At 48.9% G+C, this 21,711-nt stretch overlaps 1 protein-coding gene across 2 annotated transcripts; it reads right to left on the reverse strand.

Annotated features, from left to right (window-relative positions):
- Positions 1-1,978: 1,978 nt before the first annotated feature.
- Positions 1,979-8,011, reverse strand: STING1 (stimulator of interferon response cGAMP interactor 1). Of its 2 annotated transcripts, XM_049649346.1 has the most exons (7): positions 7,881-7,960; positions 7,146-7,372; positions 6,839-7,019; positions 6,479-6,587; positions 4,826-5,064; positions 3,925-4,111; positions 1,979-3,115 (listed from the first exon to the last, which is right to left on the reverse strand). In XM_049649346.1, exons 2-7 carry the CDS (start codon positions 7,370-7,372, stop codon positions 2,925-2,927), a joined length of 1,134 nt encoding a protein of 377 aa, XP_049505303.1. In that variant the 5' UTR covers positions 7,881-7,960; the 3' UTR covers positions 1,979-2,924. The 2 variants fall into 2 exon arrangements, with proteins under 2 accessions (XP_049505303.1, XP_049505304.1); XM_049649347.1 differs by lacking the exon at positions 7,146-7,372 and having other exon boundaries at positions 1,980-3,115; positions 7,881-8,011.
- Positions 8,012-21,711: the final 13,700 nt, after the last annotated feature.

The raw sequence follows: 21,711 nt of genomic DNA on the forward strand, positions 1-21,711 counted from the left end.
GACTCAGGAAGAGAAGGAAAATTTGCTGCCTTTCACTGATTGAAAGACATTCCTTTGGCTTTTGGTGTCTAGGCCTTGTCAGCAACTTCCGAGGCCCTTGCAAAGCCCCAAGCACCAATTCTAGCTCCTCAAAATGCTTTTGAATGCCCTCCACTGTGTTGGGGGGCAAGACCCTGTCTCGCCTTCCCAGTATGGGATGGGGGGATTTGGGAGATTCCCATTACCTCCCCTGTTCTGTGTGTATAGGCCTATTGGAACAGGCCTAAAACTTATCCCTGGACATTTCCCAAATCTGGAACCTTCCAGTCAGTGGGAAAACAGGAAAGGAAGAGGAGCTTTGTGGAGTTTGTTTAAAGGAAGGAAGGAGTGAGGAGAGGATTTATAGGGGGTGGGGTGGGCATAGGAGTTGTTAAGATGCAGGAAGACAGAGCTGAGCCTCCTGGTGGCTCTCTGGAAAGGGATCCTTGCCCTGACACCTCTGAATCTCACTCGTGTGCTGTCAAGAACATGCAGACAGGCGTTTATGGAGAGACCTCTGGGTACTTTACCCTGGAGAACGCTTGAGGACAACACACCAACACTGGGCACTGCCCTTGGTGAAACCCTAGCACAGTCAGGAAGGGTAGGAAATAACAGAAGACGAAGAGGAACAGAGGTGGAGATTGTAATGTATACAGAGGACTGGCTTGCCTCCTTTGGGACTGGTGAGAGGCAACTATAATGTTAATAGCTGCTCCTTCTTGTAGTCCAGCTCTCTGCTGAGCACCCGGCCCATCTGTGGACCTGTGGATATTATATTGTTCCCTCCTCACCTTGGGAGGAAGAGCCATTGTTATCCCCATTGTATAGTTGGGGATATCAAGATACCCAGGGGGACACAGGTACTAACCAGTGAAGGCAGGTTTGAACCTGAGCTGTCAGACTCCACAGCCTAAGCAACAAGTTGGGGGCTGGATGGGTGGGGGAAGGTCATTTTGGAAAGGCCCTTGATTCTGCCCTGGTTTCTAGGTACAGGAGTGACTGATGTAATGCTGGAGGATCCTCACATCTTGGGGACAGAATGGCTAGGACAGCTGTGAGGAAGAGGAGATTGCCTCCCCCTTTACTCCCTTGGCTGTGTCATCCTTGTGGGAAGTTGGTTCCTTCTGGCAAATGTGTGTCTATGTGTGTGGAGTCTTTCTCCACAGAGACGACGTACACAGAAATTCATATCGAGTGTTTGTGATAAAAACAGAAGTGAGGGGCACCTGGCTGGCTAAGTCAGTAAAGCATCTGATTCTTGATCTCAGGGTTGTGAGTGCAAGCCCCACATTGGGTGTAGAGATTAATTTAAAAAATTAACAACAACAACAGAAGTGAGAGGTAGGGAACAAGTCCTGGGTAGAACAGATGGAACTGGTAGAAATGGGCTGCCTGTCTTCCCAGATAGGGGCAATTTTGCCACTACAGCGTTGTTACAATGGCTCAGTTTTAACAGTGATGGCATAAGATACAGCAGGTGCTTGGCTGTGTTGTCCAAGGTCCCCCAGAGTGTATCCCATCTCCACACACAAACGCTCTTCTCCCCCCACCCTTTATCCCTTTGCAGGCTCTATCATCTGGGGACATTCATTCAGTGCCCCCAGCTCCTTTGAGCAGCCCCTTGCCTGGGATCCAGCTGTGTACCCCTCATGGCATCTGCACACCTGCTCAGGACGCTCTGTATTCCCCAAGCTTCCCACTAGGGACAAGGGCCATGAAAGGGCAGGCAGATGCCATGGGGTGCGCTACCTTCTACACCCTCAGCCTGACTGCTGGGCTCTGTTCTCGGTGAAATGATACTCACCACCACTCTGTCCTGTCCTAGAATAAGGAGGGATATAAGGAAGTATGTCTGTGCAAGTGGATTTGGACATTTCAGACAGTAAATGCCAATCGCTTGTATCAGAGTCCAGCCAGAGAAAAACGGCATGCTCAAATTGATAATCTGAGGAGTGTTTAAAAAGGTAGCTGTTAGACATAGTTTTATTTTTTTTAATGTTTATTTTTCTTGAGCATGAGAGAGACAGAGCGTGAGCAGGGGACAGGCAGAGTGAGAGAGGGATACAGAATCTGAAGCAGGCTCCAGGCTCTGAGCTGTTAGCACAGAGCCAGACAGGGGCTCGAACTTACGAGCCGTGAGATCATGACCTGAGCCAAAGTCGGATGCTCAACTGACTAAGCCACCCAGGTGCCCCAAAGGGGAGCTGTTTAGAAAGGGCAGGTATAAGGAAGCCACAAGTGGACATTACCAGGACCTGGTAGGCCTGAGCAGCATGGGGAAGGGGCAGGTAATGGAACCTGGGGATAGACAGGGCTACTGAGAGCATGGCAAAGCCGTGACTTTAGGTCAAAGATGCAGAGAGCCCATAGTGATCTTGATACTGCAGGGAGGGATCTGGGAGAGTAACTACCCCTATATCACCCTCCTCCTTCCCTCTGTTCTCCTAGTGGGGCTCCTCATGGATTGAGCATGAACAGAATCCAGAGAGCAAGGGACCCTGGTGATGCCATCCCAGGGAAGAGGAGGCAGAGAGGGATAGAGAGACAGTCTAGAAGGTCCAGTGGAAGACACCTGATGTGTCCCTTAAGTTTACCTGGCATTTAGAGTTTACAAAAAAGTTCCAGACATAGTCCTCACAACAACCCTGTGAGGTAGGTAGGGCAATGATTATAATCCTATTTCACAGATGAGCACACTGAGGTTCAGAGAGGCAAAATAACTTGCCCAAGGTCATAGGATTCATCTTGAGATGTTAAGTTCAGGGACCATCTCTGAGAGGGTCCTTGTGGGAAGAAATGATTCTTCTGGCCATTCAGCTGCTGAAGAAAGCTCCTCAATCCAGAGTCTTGGGAATCCAGAATCTTGGGGAGCATTGGGAGTGCAGACCAGGTAACCCTGGGCTTCAGAAGACATCTGTACGGAGTGGGAGAGGCTGTTCCATGTCACTGATGAGGAGATTGGGCTCTTGGGACAGCACAGAGGGATTGCGTACCATTGAGGTCCCCACACTGCCCACAGTGACCTCCCTTTCCTCCTGCCGAAGGTGCCGGAGAATCTCCTGTGACAGGGAGAAGTTGCTTCCCTCTGCGGGTTCTGGAACAGGGATGGAGAAGGTGTGGATGAAGACCTCATATGTTCTCATTTTAACATACCCTGAGGACTGCTGGGCAGATCCTCCAAACCTTCTTCTCCCGCACATCCCGGCACCCCCTCCCCTTCACTAGACTCTGGGGCTAGAGTTTCATGGAATTCTAGAGCTAGAAGTGGTTTTAGAGATAACAGAATTCCACCTTCCCGGTTTTCAAGATGATGCACAGAGAGGGGCAGGGACCTGTCAAAGTCACACAGTGATGCATTAGCAGAGCTGAGGCTGCAGCCCCGATGTCTTTGCTCCCGACCTGGGGCTCTTTTGCTTCTTCTGGCATCCCTAGATGAAGTGAGGCGCCCCTAGAACCCATCTCTTTACACTCCACCCAGGACAAATAGCTGAACACCTCAGAAAGCAGTTGAGTGCCCTAGGTGGAGAGGTAGGACCTCTCCCAGGGAGGAAGAATGCAGGGCTTGAATGCCTTGACCACTTGGGAAGGCCCAGGACCTGGTGCTGTCGTATCTATTTCTAACCCCTCAGGGGCGCCTGGGTGGCGCAGTCGGTTAAGCGTCCGACTTCAGCCAGGTCACGATCTTGCGGTCCGTGAGTTCGAGCCCCGCGTCAGGCTCTGGGCTGATGGCTCAGAGCCTGGAGCCTGTTTCCGATTCTGTGTCTCCCTCTCTCTCTGCCCCTCCCCCGTTCATGCTCTGTCTCTCTCTGTCCCAAAAAATAAATAAAAAATGTTGAAAAAAAAAAAAATTTAACCCCTCAGGACACCTGACTCTTCCTGCCCTATAGCCTGTCAACCCCTCACCCTGGTAGACAATGAGGCGGCAGTTGTTCTGACACTCAGGGGTGTCTGCCAGGATGTCTTCAAGTATTCGGCAGAAGAGTTTGGCCTGCTCAAGCCGATCCTCCCGGCTAAAGCCAGCTCGGCCATCCTGTGACATGGCAAAAAGGGTCTGCAAGGGGGTGGCGTATTCCAGAACACAGATGCCTGCCTGGAGGAGGTGAGAGGAATACAAGACTCAACCAGGGCCCAGGCAGACAGACTCTGGACCCTAGTGCCACTACTGGGGCCCCCCTCCCTCAGCCTGTAGAGATGGAGCACTGGGAGGAGGTTCCTGATAGGATCTATGCTGTCTGGTGGTCTTTGCTCCTAAAATCAGGATCAGGACTTTGCTAAATTTTTCCTTCACAGATCCTCCCCCTCAGACCCCAGGGCAAGGCCCATCAAGTCACCTGCTGTCAACTGCTCCAGCTGGAAACAAATTTGGGAGCTGGGCCCTGGGGTTCAACCTGTTCTTGGTTTCCCTCAATCTATGTGAAATCTTTCAGACATTCTCAGAACCTCATCTAGGACAGCTTTATGGTCAAGTGCATGGTATACTCAGGTTGAAATCATCCACTGTCTTGCTGGTTCTCTGAGTCTCAGTTTCCTTATCTGTAAAGTAGGGGTCATAACCATCCTTACCTCACAAGGTGGCAGTGAGGGTTAAATGAGGCGGTCACATGAATAGCATCTGGTATGCAGTAAGTGCTAAATAAGGGTTACTTATCATTGTCATCATTCAGAGCTGAATCTTGGCACCAGCTGGAGAAATTGAGGCTCAGAGAAAGGCAGTGAATTTTTATCAGTGCTTGGCCAGCGGTCAGAATTCTGGTGCTCTGGGCCTGACTCCTCTTTAGCAGCACCCACCTCACTGCACACTCACCTGTTGCCCTTTTTCCAGAAGCGCATAGACGCTGTTGGTGTAAACCCGGCCCTTGATGCCAGCACGGTCAGCGCTTTGCTGGGGCAGCTCATACAGGAAGCGAATGTTGGGGTCGGCCACAGTCATGTCATCAGGCACTCCACAGTCCAGTGGGAAAAGGATGTGCAGCCGATGGCTCCCTGTGCCCCGTAGTATGTTGTTGTGCAGCTGATTGCAAGTGAGTACCCGGGCCGGGAGCCCTGGGGTGGAAAGGCCCGAGAGGTCATTCCTACTAACCCTGTCTGCCACCTGACCCGGGATAGAGACCAGGTCATTGGTCCCCTCAATGTGCGGGTTCAAGAGAACGAAGGGTCCAGTCCACTTGCAATTGTGCAGGAACCAGGAGGGGCGGAGCATTCAGGAACGCTTTCCTTCTCTCCCTCCACCCCCACCACCTCTCTCTCGCCTCACTTGTCCTTTGTCCAGATTTCTGGGCCTGCCCCACTCCTTCCCACCACAGCTTTTAGGGCTTTGAGAGGCAGGAAGAGCCCTGGGAGGTTACATTGCCAGCATTTCCAGCTGCACGGAGTCTGGCCCTATCTCCAGATGTGTTTCCTAGCAGAAGCCCTGGTGACAAGGGCAGATAGCAGTGAGATACGGGAGAACCATGGTCTGGGCCAGCAAGTCAGAAGAAATAAGACCTGACACATGGGCTCACAGTGGAGAGGTCAAGCGTCCAGGCTCTGGACAGACCTGGGTTCAAATCCTGTCTCCTCCTCTCACTAAGCCATGTGACTTTGGAGAAGTCTCTTCACCTCGCAGAACCACAATTTTCTTATCTCTAAAACAGGAATGTTAGGGGCGCCTGGGTGGCGCAGTCGGTTAAGCGTCCGACTTCAGCCAGGTCACGATCTCGCGGTCCGTGAGTTCGAGCCCCGCGTCGGGCTCTGGGCTGATGGCTCAGAGCCTGGAGCCTGTTTCCGATTCTGTGTCTCCCTCTCTCTCTGCCCCTCCCCCGTTCATGCTTTGTCTCTCTCTGTCCCAAAAAAAAATAAATAAAAAACATTGAAAAAAAAAATTTTAAAACAGGAATGTTGCAGGCGCCTGGGTGGCTCAGTCGGTTAAGTGTCCGACTTCGGCTCAGGTCATGATCTCACAGTTCGTGGGTTTGAGCCCCATATCAGGCTCTATGCTGACAGCTCGGAGCCTGGAGCCTGCTTCGGATTCTGTGTCTCCCTCTCTCTCTGCTCCTCCCCTGATCTCACTCTGTCACTGTGTCTCTCAAAAATAAATAAACATTAAAAAAATAAGATAAAATAAAACAGGGATGTTGGTTATTCGTTGCCCACAGGGTATGAATTAAAAGGCAAAATGCACATGAAGGACACAAAGCATGCAGTAAATATTCACTGGAAGAATTCATGGTTAATGAGGGAGAAGTCACTTTTCCCATGGTTAACAAGGGAGAAGGAGTATGGCTCTAAGTGCCATACTCCTTCCTGTAAATCAGACATAATAACATCCTTCATACCTACAGAATTGCTCTGGGAATCAAATGATTTGTTAGGAATAAAAAGTCTTTGAAAAATACAGCAAGTTCTAGAAACACAAGAGGTTTTATGTCTAATTGTATGTCTTAGAGACCTAGAGAGAGGGGCATAGAGAATGACTCACCTGGCAGGATCAGCCGCAGGTACCCAATGTAATATGACCATGCCAGTCCATGGGCCACGTTGAAATTCTTTTTTTCACAGACTGCAGAGACCTCAGCTGGGGCTAGGCCCTAGACAGCAGTACAGGGCAAGGAGGCCTCCATGAATGGTAACTGGAGCCCTCCTCCTCAAGAAGATTTCCCAATCTGCTGTCAACTTACTTCCTTCTCTGCCATTGCCAGACCCACTGTTGCAGACATTATAGGCTCTACTCTAAGGACCAACCTCTAAACTAATCCCACTCCCAGTGCTGAGGTCAGAGTAGGTCATACTAGCTGCAGCCTCCATTCGGCTACACCCTCCACCTCTCTCTGTGTCTTACCTGGAGGTCCAGGAGGATGTTCAATGCCTGTGAGAGGCCCAGGAGGGCAAGCATCCAAGTGAAGGGCAGGTCTGTGCTGGGGAGAGTGCTGTAGAAATAACAGGACAGCAGCAGCAGGGCCCCACTGCGAACGGGGCTGCCCAGGCAAGCCTTCATAGCTCTCCAGTAGCTGCCCTGGTACCTGCAGGTGACAGTCAAGCCCCAGGCTCCAGCCCAGCTCAGCCAGAGAGATTCAAGGAGGGGCAGGGTCGGGGGTCAAGGGAGTGAGACACACTGGGTGCCCAGTCACCACGGGTAATAGAGTCACCTGGAGTGGAGGTGACACAGCTCCTCAGTCAGATGGCAGACCCCCGTGAACAGCAGTCCCAGCTGCAGGGAGGCCAGGTGGAGCACCAGCCATCGGAGAGTATGGTCCGGGGACTCCCCCAGCCTCCAAAGGGCTGCCAGGCAGACTGCCAACAGGACCAAAGCCGCCTTCTGGGCCCCCATGCCCCTGGGCCTTGGGATGGATGGGTGCAGGCTAGTGCAGGGCATCTGTGGGCACCAAGAAACCCACTGTTGTTACCCTCTCACTCCCCTACCACTTTGGGATAGCTTCCTTTCTCCCTGGTGCCCAGCCAGAGCCAGAGGCTGCTCTTTGAGAAGCCTCTAGGACAGGCCGGACATACAGCATCCCAGAGCTCCAGTCTAGGAGAGACTTACTGAAAACGGAGCAGGGAGACAAGTGCATGTGCCCCCCCACCCCCGGCAACACACACACCATACCCAACCCTGTGACACGACAGGAGTAGTGAAGAAAGAAAGCAGCAACCGTCCCAGACCCAGACCTGAAAGTGTCCTGTGAGGTGCCACCCACCTAGAGACTGTTGGGGACCTGGACTTCCCTCTTTCCAAAATCCACCCCAGGGGAGACTTTAGTCAGCAAAGGTGACACCGCAGTTCAAGGGGTGCAGGCAGGGCAGCCAGAAGACTTCCACCCAGCTCTGGCTCTCGGGGGCCTCAGCCTCGGAGCCCTTGCTCCACTGTTCCTGATCCTACCTACCTTCTACCTCCGAAACCCCGGGCTGTTTCTGGAAGACGACAGGGAAAGAAAGCCTGGTGAAATGGCTCCCAGCGATAAAGGCCAGCCTTTCTGGGTACAGCCTGAAAACGAAACATTAAAAACCAATCATAACTTTTTCCACAGCGCTCCAGCCCTGGCGTCTTGCCAGACCACAGCTTAGGGGAGGAGGGTATTTCCGGCTCCCCAGGGAAGGAGGAAGGGCCCCAATAAGCCATGCCCCAGTCTTGACATGGGGAGGCAAGCTTGCAAAGGCCCTTGTTCCATTGCCCTTTGCTACCCCCGAACCGAAGGTGTGCACAAACCCGTTACAGTCCCCCGTGGCCACAACCCTGACCACCTCGAGCCCTCATGATCAAACACCCTCTACCAACACCCAGGCAGGACTCCATGCGACCAGACTGACACTCCCAGACACACTACACCATGCTGCCCTGCCTGATTATTTTTATTCTGATTTCCAGATGCAGATCCTCTTTTTCTGAAGACTGTGATATCAGGAAGGAGGTGGGGAGAATGAACAGTTATTTCCCGTAATGACAGCCTTTCTAGTAAAGGGCTTTATGGCAGCAGAAAGCCCACAGGGGAGTGGAGTTTTGGCTCTCCACAGGAAGCAGCCACGCCTATGACTTCTCAGAGAGAACCCTGCAGTTCCAGCCAAAAAAGCAGTCAAGTGGAATCTCATCGACATCATCATCATCATAAGGTATTCACCATGCACCAGATATTATGCTAAGTGTTACATATATTATTTACTTAATCCACTGAGCAACCCTGTCAGGTAGGTATAATACTATTCCCCATTTTGCAGACGGGTAATCTGAGGCTCAGTGTGGTGAATTGCTTGCTCTGTGCCTTGATTTCATGAGAAGGGATAGAAGATTGACCAGGACCAAGTTTCATGCTTAAGATTTCCCCTGGGGTGGCAGAGGGAGTGTCTCAGGGCTGCTCTCTCGCAAACTGATAAGCTGATTTGATTTGAGGATGGCGCAGACCTCAGGAGTGGGATTGGGGGGCACCCACAGAGGGGCAGCAGTGTATTCCTGCCCAGGTCAGAGAGTCTGCGCCTGGACCCTTCCCCACGTCGCAACCGGAAACAAGATGACACCCCACATTCATACATGACACTGGCCTCCCAGGAACAAGGAGGTTTCCTAAAAATTCTTGTTTGTGAAAATCACTTCCTACAAATGGAGGAATTCCTTAAACCTTCTCTTCCCTGTAAGTGGCTCACAAAGGGGCCCCGTGAGGTGAGCAAGGACTCATCTGCTTCAAAACCAGAGAAAATGAAGGGTGCCCAGAAGAAGGCCTGAGCAGAGCCCTCCCAGAGCACAGCTTCACACCTGTCCCAAGAGTCAGCTGTGCCCAGCAACCTGTTCCCCCAGGCTGCCCAAGACCCACCCCTCCCAGGGGTCACCCGCCACCAGCTCTGCGCCTCCACACCGGTCATCGCTTCCCCCGCACCTGTTCTTCATCCCACCCCTTCTGCTGGAGGAAGTTCCTCCATTTGATAGGCCAGGTTGGCACTATGCATCATAAGCCTTAAAAAACACGTGTGATTGTGGACGTAGCAATCCACTTCCAGGAACCCTTTGTCAAGGAATAATCAGACAAGTGCACAAAAATGCCCATTTTTTTCATATGTTCATAGCAGTGTTGTTTACATGGAGAAAAACTGAAAGTTATCTAAATGCCCAACAGTTGAGGACTTGTTAACTAAATTGTGATTCACCTTACAGTAGAAGGTTGGGCAGCCTCTAAAAATGATGATGTAATTTTGTATTTATTGACCCTGAAACAGGCTTATTATATATTTCTTACTGGAAAAAAGCAGCATACAGGACAGTTAATCGCATTTTAAGAAACTTACTTTGCATGACAAAAGGTGTGGAAGCACATAGTTCAAAATGCTAACAATGATTACTCTATACAGTAGGAATGTAGGTGATTTTTAGTGATTTTTCCCTGTTTGCTCATTATGTTTACTTGGGTTTCTTTTCCCAATGTGGAACATGTATTGGTTGTTTCCTGCTTTGAGTATGCTTTAAAAGGAAAAAAATCCCAGCATTGCCTCAGGGCCTATGGGATAGGATTGCTGGAGAATATGTCAGGCCCGGTCCTGTTGTCGTGACATGCACAGCAGGGCAAGGCAGTGGGTCTTATGCAACTGCACCAGCAATTAACTACAGCTGCAGAGGGGGAGGGTGGGCTTCTGTTCTTTTTCTGAAGGGAACCTGGAATACCCAAATCTAGACTTCCAGGAAGAAATGCCATTTCAGCTGAGCTTGGAAGGAGCAAGGGAAGAGTGGTGGAGAGGAGTGCCGGTGAAGAGCATTCTGATAGAGCAGCTGGTGCGAAAGCCCTGGGGTGGGCAAGACTTTGGTCCATGGAAGAACAGAGAGATGGCTGGTGTAGCTGGAGCACGAGATCATGTTGGGGTTCTGAATTAGTTTCCTAGGGCTACTGTATCGAAGCACTATAAATGTGGTGGCTTAGAACAACAACAAAAGTTTTTTAAATTTTATTTATTTATTTTTTTATTTATTGAGAGAGAGAAAGAGAGGGTCTGAGCAGGGGAGGGACAGAGAGAGAGAGAGGGAGAGAGAGAATCCTAAGCAGGCTTTACACTGTCAGCGCAGAGCCCGATGCAGGGCTCCATCACCCAAACCGTGAGATCTTGAACTGAGCTGAAATCAAGAGTTGGATGTTTAGTCAGCTGAGCCACCCAGGCACCCCCAAAAAACAGAAATTTGTTAAACAGAAATTTATTCACAGTTCTAGAAGCTGGAAGTGTGCAATGGCAGGGCCATGCTTCCTCTGAAGTCTCTAGATAAGGATCTTTTCTTGCCTCTGCCCCCTTCTGGTGCCCCACCCACCCACCCGCCGTCCGGGCATTCCTCGGTTTGCAGCTGCAACCGTTCAGTCTCTGCCTCTGTCACAGGGTGTTCTTCACCCGTGTGCCTCTGTCTTCACCTTGCATCTCCTCTTATAAGGACACCAGTCCTGTTGGTTGGGGCCCACCCTGATGACTTCATCCTAACTTGATTACATCTGCAAGGACACTATCTTCCAGGTACTGGGAGGTTAAGACTTCAACATATCTTTTTGGAGGACACAATTCAACCCATAACAGGGTCAGTGGTGTAAGAAGGGGATGGGAGAATGGGTCTGTGACCGGGGCCTCGGGGCCTATGGCGTGTCACAACAGCTGTATGCATGGGATCTTCCTCACCACTTCCTCTGTTCTGACAGAGACCTCGAAGCTCTTCTGGGCTGACCATCTGGCATCCAAGGCGGAAGCCAAGGGTCAAAGCAGGGAAGTTAGGCCCAAGTTGCTGGCTGCCTGGCTCACAGGTTGCTGCCCTCAGGCCAGTGTTTCAGAGCGTAGCATTCTGCTCCACAGTCGCCCTTCTCTTAGGGCCTCCTCCTCACTTCCTTGTAGTTGCTGCTTCCCTCCAGACACTCCACAAGTGCTTGTCTGGGCCGGCACTATGTGTTTCTATTTCTAGCCCCGTTACAGTTCCCATGGACCTTGTCATCAGTGTTCCCGGGAGAGAAATAAACCCCTAAACACTCATTCAGGGGACCCTGAGCCTGGGACAGAGTGTGAGTGGGATTGGAAGGCCTCTGGCTTCTGAGGTTGCCCACACAATCCCTTTCATGTGGAAAGGTCCCGGAATCCTGCTAGGATAAGGACGACATGGGGTCATATGGTAACTCTATGTTTAACTTTTTAAGAACCAGCAGACGAGTTTCCAAAGCGGCTGGGCTATTTTGCATTCCCACCAGCAATGCATGAGGGTTCTAATTTCTCTACATTCTAGCCTATACTTGTTTCTTATCTATCTTTTTGATTATAGCCATCCTAGTAGGTGTGAAGTAGTATCTCGTTATGGTTTTGATTTACATTTCCCTGATGGCTAATGATGTTGAGCATCCTTTTATGTGTTTATTGCCATCGTATATCTTTTGCAAGAAATGTCTATTCATATCCTTTGCCCATTTTTAAAATTAGGTTGTTGGTCTTTTTATTATAATAATAATGTATTATTGTAATTATCATAAGAGTTATATATATATTCTAGATGCAAGTCCCTTTTCAGATATGTGCTTTGCAGAAATTTTCCCCTATTCTATGGGTTGTCTTTTCACTTTCTTTGCGGTGTCCTTATATCACAAAGTTATTAACTTTGATGAAATCTAAATATCTATCTTTTCTTTTGTCACTTGTCCCTTTGGTACTATATCTAAGAAGCCATTGCCTCATCAAGGTCACCAAGGTTCAAACCTATGAGCACCTGGGTAGCTCAGTTGGCTAAGCATATGGCTTCAGCTCAGGTCATGATCTCATGGTTTGTGAGTTCAAGCCCTGATTTGGGCTGTCAGCGCAGAGCCCGCTTTGGATCCTCTGTTCCCTTCTCTCTCTGCCCCTTGCCCTGCCTCTCTTTCTCTCTCTGTCAAAAATAAATAAACATTAAGAAAAAATTTTTAAAAACAACAACAAAGATTCGAACCTATGTTTCCTTCTAAGAATTTAATAGTTTTGGCTCTTACATTTAGGTCTTTGGTCCATTTTGAATTTTTTGGATGTGGTTTGAGTGAGGGGGTCACAGTCATTCTTTTGCATGTAGATATCCAGTTGTCCCAGCACCATTTGTTGATAAGACTGTCTTTCTCCATTGAATTGTTTTGGCACCACTGGCAAAAATCGATCGACCAGGAATATGAGATTTTTTTTGTGAATTCTCAGTTCTTTTCCATCGATCTGGAAGGTCTATCCTTATGCCAGTTCATACCATCGTGATTACTATAGCTTTGTAGTAAGTTTTGAAATCAGGAAGTATGAATCCTCCAACTTTGATCTTCTTTTTCAAGGTTATTTTGGCTATTCTGGGACCCATAAGTTTCCATACGAATTTTAGGATCACCTTGTCAACTTCTGCAAGGATGCCAGCTGAAATTTTGACAAGGATTGCACTGAATCTATAGGTCAATTTGAGGAGTATTACCATCTCTTTTTTTTTTCTTAATATTTGTGTTTATTTATTTAGAGAGACAGCATGCAGTGTTGGAGTAGGGGCAGAGAGAGAGGGGGAGAGAGAATCCCAAGCAGGCTCCAGACTGTCAGCGCAGAGTCTGATGCAGAGCTCAGTCTCTGAACCATGAGATCAGGACTTGAGCCGAAATCAAGCATTGAAAACTTAACCAGCTGGGCCCCCCAGGCACCCCTCTATTCTGCTTTTTCACTAAGGAACATATCATAGGCATATTTGTGGGTCAATAAAAATAAAGTCACATCATAATTTTTGGTGTGTGCCCAGTATTCTTTAGTATAGAATCATGAATCATGATTGAAGCAGCCACCTGTTATTGGGCCCTTAGATTCTTTAAAATTTTTCTCTAAGAAACTTTGCAATGAACATAATGAGGTGCATCTTTGTGTGCTTTCTTTTCTGATTATTAGGAGCGATTCTCAGAAGTGGGATTGAGGGGTCAAAGATTATGTGTATTTTTCGAGCTTCTGATGGACAGTACCAAAAGGCTCACTACATGTAAGCTGTTTGCTTTAGAAGCAAAATAGAGAAAAATGAGCAAATAGGTAGCAACCCAAACTTTCAACACCACGGGATCAGTTAAAATAACAGTGGTACATGCATAGAGCGGCAGGGTAAGCAGCTGCAACAAATAATGTACATTTGCTGACACTGAGGGACACTTAGAGGATACTTTGAAGTCACAGAAATGGTTACAAATAGTTCATATTAAGTAAACTCTGGTGCCTCCACTCAATAAATACTCTATGGCTCTTTAAAAATTGAAGCAGCTCCCTGAGGGGCTCAGTCTGTTAAGCATCTGACTTCAGCTCAGGTCATGATCCCACAGTTTGTGTGTGAGTTTGAGCCCCGCGTCGGGCTCTGTGCTGACAGCTCGCAGCCTGGAGCCTGCTTCAGATTCTGTATCTCCCTCTCTGCACCTCCCCAGCTCTCTCTCTCTCTCTTTCTCTCTCAAAAATAAAGAAACACTAAAAAAAAAAAAAAATTGAGGCCTCTCCTTATGAACTGATATGGAAATATCTGAGAGATTATAGTGAGGTGAAAGAGCACGCTGCAGAACAGTGAATGTGGAAACAACCCGGTAGCTGTGCATATACATTTGTAAGAAGATGGTGAAGGTAGTAAACTTCAAGGAGGGCCACTGAGTGGGCACAAGTGAAAGAGGGAGACTCACTTGCAGCTGCATATCATTATGTGCTTTTGTACCTTTTAAATTTTATATTGTGTGCATTATTACCTATTCAGACATTAAATAAAATAGCAGTAAACCACAATATTTGTATTATGATCCCATTTTTATTTTTTAAAGTAGATATGGATATTTGCATGAGAAAAACTCTGGTTGTAAATACAACATAATGTTCATAATGGTTACTTTGGAAGGAGATTTGGGGTACCTGGAGGTTTAAAGAGATATCCACAAATCTTTGATATTCCTCCCTTCAAAAGGTGGAGACTAATCCCCTCCCAAGCATGGGACTAACTAGACCATAAGTCAGTGTGGCTTCTTCTTTATTCTCTTTCTTGGATCACTTGTTCTGGGGACAGTCAGTCACCATGTCATAAGATACTCACGCAGCTATGGAGACGTCTGAGTTGTGAGCTTCAAGGCCTCCTACCAACAACCAGCAACATCTTGTCAGGCGCACAAATAGGCAACCTTGTCAGTGAAACCCCCAGCCCTGGTCAAGCCTTTAGATCATGGCAGCTCTGGCTGATATCCTGATTGCAATCTTATGAGAAATCCTGAGCCAGAACCACCCAATTAATCCACTCACTCCAAAATTCCTGAATCTGAGAAACTGTGAGATAATCAGTGTTTGTTGTTTGAAGCTACTAAGTTTGGAGGTAATTTGTTACACAGCAATAAATACAATAATACAAGGTAATTTTCGATTTTCATTTTGTTTATTGTATTTAGAAATGTTGACTGAAATGAACACATATTGTTTGAGTAATCAAAACTGAGAAAGAAATGAGCCAGAGAACAATGGAAAAACAGCTAAGAAAGAAAGAAAGAAAAAAAGAAAAAGAAAGAGAGAAAGAGAAAGAAGAAAGAAAGAAAAAAGAAAGAAAGAAAGAAAGAAAGGAAGGAAGGAAGGAAGAAAAACAGCTCAGTCTGAAGTTCATTAACTCAGCTGCATGATCCTTACATGGGCACACTCTGGCCTTCTAGCAGTTTGAGTGAAGCATCCTAAGGGCTTTAAAGGACCTCAGGTGCACTTCAACTTGCCATCAAAATGCTGCTGCCTCCCTGGCCTGTGTTCATGGGAATGTAGTATCTGCATCAAGGAAGGTGACCTTGTGGATCTCCCAGACCCCACATCAGATCAGAGCTGGGCATTAGACACCGGTTTCTAGAAGCTGTTGAAGGGCTGGAAGTTGTCTCATCCTTCTTTTGGGGGGCCCTTGTCTCCTAGCACCTTCCTCAGTTGTGCACTCCAACAAGACTGGGCCTTGTCAGTGTCCCAGACACTCCATGCTCTCCCTCCCTGCCTAGATGTCTCTTCCTGTCCCCTGCGCTGTGCACCAAGCCTCCCCCCTGACACTGCATGATGCTGCATTTCCCGGCAAGCAGACTAAGCTCAGGACATGAGCAAAACCCTCCCAATTGTTTCCCCCGAATTTTCTTTAAAACTTTGACATCTGAACAGCCTTGAAGCTGTTCTCCTTTGCCTGACCACAGAGAGATCTCCCCAGGAAGACTTCCCAGACCCCATGCCAGGTGAGGACCTTGCCTTCTGCTCTGTGTCAGTCCAGATCTTTCCTATTTGGCCTTGTGCATGTTTTATTGTTACTGCTGGTTCGGTTGCTGGTTTCTTGTACAGTCTGTAAGCCTTGGAGGGCAGCATCAACCTTGCTTATTCTCTGCTGTGGCCCCAAGGCCTGACGTAAGGTAAATGCTCTGCATGCAGTCATGAATGATGAACAAACAAATGAACTCAGGACACCTGAGCAATCTCTTCAACTGTCTGAAGGGCTGTAGAAGACAGAAAAGCCTTCCTCTTTGTAACCACAGAAGGCAGAACTAGGACAAATCCAAGTGGGTATCAAATTTTGGTTCTTTTTTTATTTTTTTTAACATTTGTTCAGTTTTGAGAGACAGAGAGAGACAGAGCGTGAGTGGGGGAGGGGCAGAGGAGAGAGGGAGACACAGAATCTGAAGCAGGCTCCAGGTTCTGAGCTGTCAGCACAGAGCCCAACGCAGGGCTTGAACTCACAAACTGCGAGATCATGACCTGAACTGAAGTCAGCCGCTTAACCGACTGAGCCACCCAGGTGCCCCTAATTTTGGTTCCAAATCAGGAGGAATCTTCTAATAATATAGGCTGCCTAGGAGGTGGTGAGCTGTGATCACCAAAAGGGTTTATAAGAAGCCTGGTGGGCTCTCTGTGAGGGATGGGCTACAGAGAGAATACTGGACAGAATGTGTGAGTTCCTACGATCCCAGACAAGCTGGGCTATTGAGGAAGTCATGAGGGTGTCTTTTGGTGGGGGAGGGGCAAGGAGGTAAATTTGTTTTTTCCACTCGAAGAACTTGCTTGTGATGGAGACTGAGTACAGCTGGTCTGGTTCACCCATCCACATTTTCTCATCTTAACCCGTCTTTTCTCAGACCCATGAAAGGCTGTGTGGCTGGCACTGGTGACACCTGGTGGCCATTTGGACTAGGAGAGAGGCAGTCCTACCACCTACATGTCCATCTGGTTCATGGCTATATCTCAGGGTCTTCTACAATGCTTGGTACAGACAAGGCCCTCACGTTTGAGGAATGAATGAATGAATGAATGAATATAGATGGTAAAGAGGAGGAAGAGATTGCCTGTATGGGTCTGGAGACCTAACCAGGAGGACCACCCAAAACAGCAGAAATCTGGACAATTGATCCACTCAGAGATACACAGACAGAAAGGCCTTTGCTCTATCTCCTTCCTCCCTCCTCTGTGCCTGTCCTGTGTCCTGGGGGCACATGTGAAGTGGGGGAAAAGGCTATTTGGGAGAAAAGGCTAAAAGACTAAAGTTAACCCAAAGCTGCTCCTGCATCTGAGCTTAATTTTGCTCTAGAGCTATGAATAGAGACCTCTGGGCTGGGTTAGAAGTGCCTGAGTCAGGCTCCTTTCAGAGAGAGGACATTGAGGCCCAGAGAGGGCAGGAACCAGCCTGAGGCCCTGCAACCGGACTATAGCAGGGCCAGGACCCCCAGCTTCAGTTCCTTAGGTCAAATCATGGCATTTGACCACCTAAGATAGAAACAGAGAAGAAAGGAACAGTTGGTGTGGAGCCTAGAGGAACAAGTACAAGTTCCTTAGCCTGGCAAGCAGGGCTTATCTGCCGTTGCTGACTCTCACACGCGCCTCCCCTTCCAAGGGAGGATCTCTGCCACCACTGTCCCCCCCCCAAACCAGAGTGTATCCCCTTCTGACTCATTCAGAGCCCTCCTCTCAACTGCTCTGCTTTATACCCATCCCTTCAACTGTATGGATGGGCTTAACCTCCCTGAGCCTCAGTTTCCTAATCTGCAAAGGGATTGTTTAAGGTGTGAGAGACACTGCATGTCAAATGTTTGGCATGTGGTAAGCATTCCATAAGAATCATAGCTGCTATTACCGTTGCCGTTGTAATTAAGAACCAATTCCAGTCCTTCCCACAACCCCCAACTAGATGGAGACATCTTTGAGGACAGCAGTTAGAGTACCTTGACTCTGTACCCAGAGAAGACCCAGGACCCAGCAGTGGTCTGTGTTGGCTCTAGATGGCACCTGATGGCTGGTTTCCCTCAGTGCCTTCCCTACAGGCTGGGCAGGGGCTGACCCTACTGTCTGAGGCTGCTTCTCTGGCTTTCATTCCTGAGGCTGTAGTGAATTATTGGTATGGAGTGGGCTTGGGATTTCACTGATGGGCCAAAAAACAAAAGACAAAGTGCTGCCAGGGGTACAAAGATGCCATCCCCAGATGTTCTGGACAGTAAAGCGGGGGGACTCAAAACCCCCAGCAGATGAGGAAGGATAGGTCCATGGGGCCACAGAGAAGAAAGCTGATATACAGGCACAGGTTCTCCTTGGCTTCCTTGGGGCGTGTGTGTGCCCCTAAATGAGACCCCTGTGGGTAGTAGTGTGAGGGGAAATGGAAGGGCCCACTCCCCAATCACTCTCTCTTCTGCATCCTCAGGGCTGGTTTATTCTGGGTTGTTCTTTCTCACACCATAATGCCAGGTCCTAGGGTTGTCTTGAACAGGAGTATTCCCAGATATTCATTCATTCAATATTCAACCAGTATTTATTGAGTCCCTTCTCTGTGTCAGGCACCTTGCTATTGGAGCTTATGTTCTGGCTGGAGGAACAGACAAAGGAGCAGACAAACAAAAGTCCACTTCATAAGTGCTACTTTTTTTTTTTTTTTAATTTTTTTTTTATTTTTGGGACAGAGAGAGACAGAGCATGAACGGGGGAGGGGCAGAGAGAGAGGGAGACACAGAATCGGAAACAGGCTCCAGGCTCCGAGCCATCAGCCCAGAGCCTGACGCGGGGCTCGAACTCACGGACCGCGAGATCGTGACCTGGCTGAAGTCGGACGCTTAACCGACTGCGCCACCCAGGCGCCCCCATAAGTGCTACTTTTTATGGGACGCTTGTGTGGCTCAATCGGTTAAGTGTCTGATTCTTGATTTCAGCTCAGGTCATGATCTCAGACTTCATGAGATTGAGCCCCACTTTGGGCTCTGCACTGACAGTGCAGAGCCTGCTTAGGATTCTTTCTCTCCCTCTCTCGGTCCCTCTCCCACTCGTCCTCCCCCCACCCACCCCCCAGCTCTCAAAAATAAATAAATAAACTTTAAAAAACCCTGCTGTTTTAGGAGTAAGCCCAGGGCTTGTAGAGGGCAGGAGAGATGTGACCTTTAAACTCAATCAGAAGGACATGTGGGAGGTATACTCTCTAGGCAGGGGGAACCCGTGTACAGGCCAGGGGGCAGAGACCTGGCATTTTTCAGAAGCTGCAAGAAGTGGGTCAACCAACGGAGACTTGTTAAACATGGGTGACACTTCCAGGAAGTCTGATTTGGTGGGCCAGAGTCCACCTGGTCAACAAGCTCCACTAGTGATTTCGATAAAGGTGGGACTGTGGCTCAACATGTGAGAAAGGCATTATGAAAGATGGGCTGGAGGTCACATAGCCATGCTGTGAAAAGCTGGTAGGTCAAATCGAGTTTCATCTTTATACTAAAGGAACAGGAAGGCCACTGAAGAGCGTTCATCCTGGGAACTAGAGAATCTTTACAAAGATCCGTCTGCAATGTGGAAAATGGGTGCAAGAGAGCTGGACTGCTGGCTGAGATGGCCTTCCAGCCTGGAGTGGATGTTGGCCTGAATCAAGAAAGAGGCAGTGGGGACAGAGAAGAGGCTGGATTTGGGAGAGGAGGTGGAACCGGAGCATCCACAGGACCCGATGATGCTTTGGCTGTGAGCTAAGGGAAGGTAAGCAGCCAGAGGACAAGGGAATGGGTGAGAGAACCCAAAATTAGGTAAGGCAAGTTGGAGGAATGTGAGGAAGGGAGGAAGGGATCCAATGTGGAATCTGAGGGGTCTGAGAGGGGCAGGCCATGGTGGGCGTGCCTGCTGCCTGAGGACGTACAGGATAGGGGTGGGGAAGGTACGGCACATCGGGGACCCCCAGCGCCCCACACTCGGGTGCGCGCTGAGTCCCCAGTTGGACAGAGGTCAGACGGGCCCAGACTTCAGCTAGGTTCATACCCTTCCTCTATCCATTTGGTCTCCTCCTCCGGCTTCTACCATTCCCGGCATGCCTCGGGGGCGGTGACTTCATGGGGCGCGGGTGCCAAGGCCCCGGCCTCCGCTAGGTGGCACTGCTCCCGTCAGTTCTCGGCCCCGCCTGCCGCGCTCTGTTCTCCGGGAGGATCTGGAGGACCCGCCCGGCTCCGCCTCCGCCTCCGCCTACCGCTCCGCCTCCGCCTCCCGCTCCGGCACAGCTTGGGCGACAGGTCTGGCCCTGTCCTGCTGGAACGGTCAGCCTCGGAGCCAGGGCCATTGGCTGGCTGGCTCTGGACCACCCTCCGGGCTTTTGCCCAGAGATTGGGTTTTTGCACGTTTCTCAGGGTGCGCAGGTCCGAAACCTGGGCACCATTCTAGAGATCCCTGCCATCCTCACACCCACATCCAGGCAGTTGTGGAGTGTGGTTGGCCTTTCTGCCTTCTCCAGAACCCTTCGCTGAACTCTGCCCTCTCTCAGATCTGCCAGCATAAGTAAAGAGACTCCAGAATCAACTCCTAGTTCTGACCTTGAGCAAACAATCTTCCTTTGCTCCAGATTCCCTTAAGATTAGATGGAAATAGTAATACCATCTCATAAGATTGTTGGGAGCCCTAAAGAATCACCTTTCTCATTATAAATCAAGTGGTCGATACACATCAGCTATTTGAATATTTCTTTGTGTTGCTGGAATACACTCACTGACCCAAACTCTTCAATGGCTTCTGACTGCCCTCAGGATCCAGTCCAAACTTTTAGCTTGGCCTACAAGGCCCTTTCAGTCTCATTTCCTGTCATTTCCCATCTCTTCCTCCCCCACATCCTTTGTTGGTTTTATCATAGAATTCTCTGTGCCTTGACCTGAATACACTTTTCCCATTTTCTCTCCTCACTTTTGAAACCCATCTCAAAAGCCTTCCTGTCAAATACTTCCCAATGGTCCCAAAGTTTTAAGATGCCCAGAACTGGCATTATCAGAAACAAAATGGAAAGACTAAGGAACAATATGTCACAATTATAAATATGTTTGAGCCCTCTGTGCTTATAGGGACAAAAATAGCTGCGGAAATGATTGAGCTGGAATATTAAAAGCGAAGAGGAGGAAGAAGGAACAAAGAAAAGAAGTTTCCCCCACCCTTTAGGCCAACAGGTGCCCAGGCCCTGAGGAGGCCACCTCCCCAGGAACCAAATCAGGTCTCTAGACAGAACAGGTTTATAGCTTCTTGGAGGCTATTGCTACACATCTATTTAAGCGGCTTTTCCAGATGTGGGAATGGATGCCCCCGAGTCACCTGCCTATTGGCATCTAGTACCCTGAAAACCAGAGGCTAGCACATGTGAGGAGACCAACCAGATCTGGGACAAGGCAAACTGATGGAGGTCTGAACCCGCAATCTCTGTGGGTAATCTGGACCCCAGCAGACCCCTGTAAATAACCTGATAAGCCAATGCTTACACCCAATGTCCTTCAGCACTCCCCCCTCCTAAACCAGGTCACCCAAAGCCTCCCCTGAATGGCGCCAATCTCATAGAGGTGAGGGACACAGAGTGTTAAACCTCTTCTGAATCATCTGAGTATTTCGCCAGTACTTACTAATATGTGTTCCAGACCTTGGTCTGGGTAATGGTCAATAGATGGGACAGATAGAATAGTGTCATTTTTGCCCTCTTGGGACTCATAGTCTAATGGCAGAGATGAGTAAGCCATGAAGACAAGATGTGACAAGTGCTGTGGGAGGATTATGTGAACTGGGGACAGGGAGTGTGGTGCAGTGCTTAGAGGCCCAGATGGGCAGCAGATGCTACTGTGAGAGTGCTTAGTGCTAAACATGACATGACTCTTGATCTTGGGGTTGTGAGTTCGAGCCCCATGTTGGGTGTAGAGATTATTTAAAAAATAAAATCTTAAAAAATTTTTTCACCCAAGAGGCTGTTGAAGATGCAGATGTCTAGTGTCCAGCTTATCCTCTAAGCCTTCTGCAAGCTTCCCAACA

Source organism: Panthera uncia, assembly GCF_023721935.1.
Source record: "Panthera uncia isolate 11264 chromosome A1 unlocalized genomic scaffold, Puncia_PCG_1.0 HiC_scaffold_17, whole genome shotgun sequence".
Classification (NCBI taxonomy): domain Eukaryota; kingdom Metazoa; phylum Chordata; class Mammalia; order Carnivora; family Felidae; genus Panthera; species Panthera uncia.

Bases quoted from the DNA above. Each gene is read 5' to 3' on its own strand.
- STING1 (XM_049649346.1), bottom strand. From the start codon at position 7,372: ATGCCCTGCACTAGCCTGCACCCATCCATCCCAAGGCCCAGGGGCATG. The intron at 5,065-6,478 runs GTGAGTCATTCT...TTTCCACCCCAG, and splicing joins CCTGCGGCTGATCCTGCCAG to GGCTCCCGGCCCGGGTACTC. The intron at 3,116-3,924 runs GTGAGGGGTTGA...TCCCTGTTCCAG, and splicing joins CCGCCTCATTGTCTACCAGG to AACCCGCAGAGGGAAGCAAC.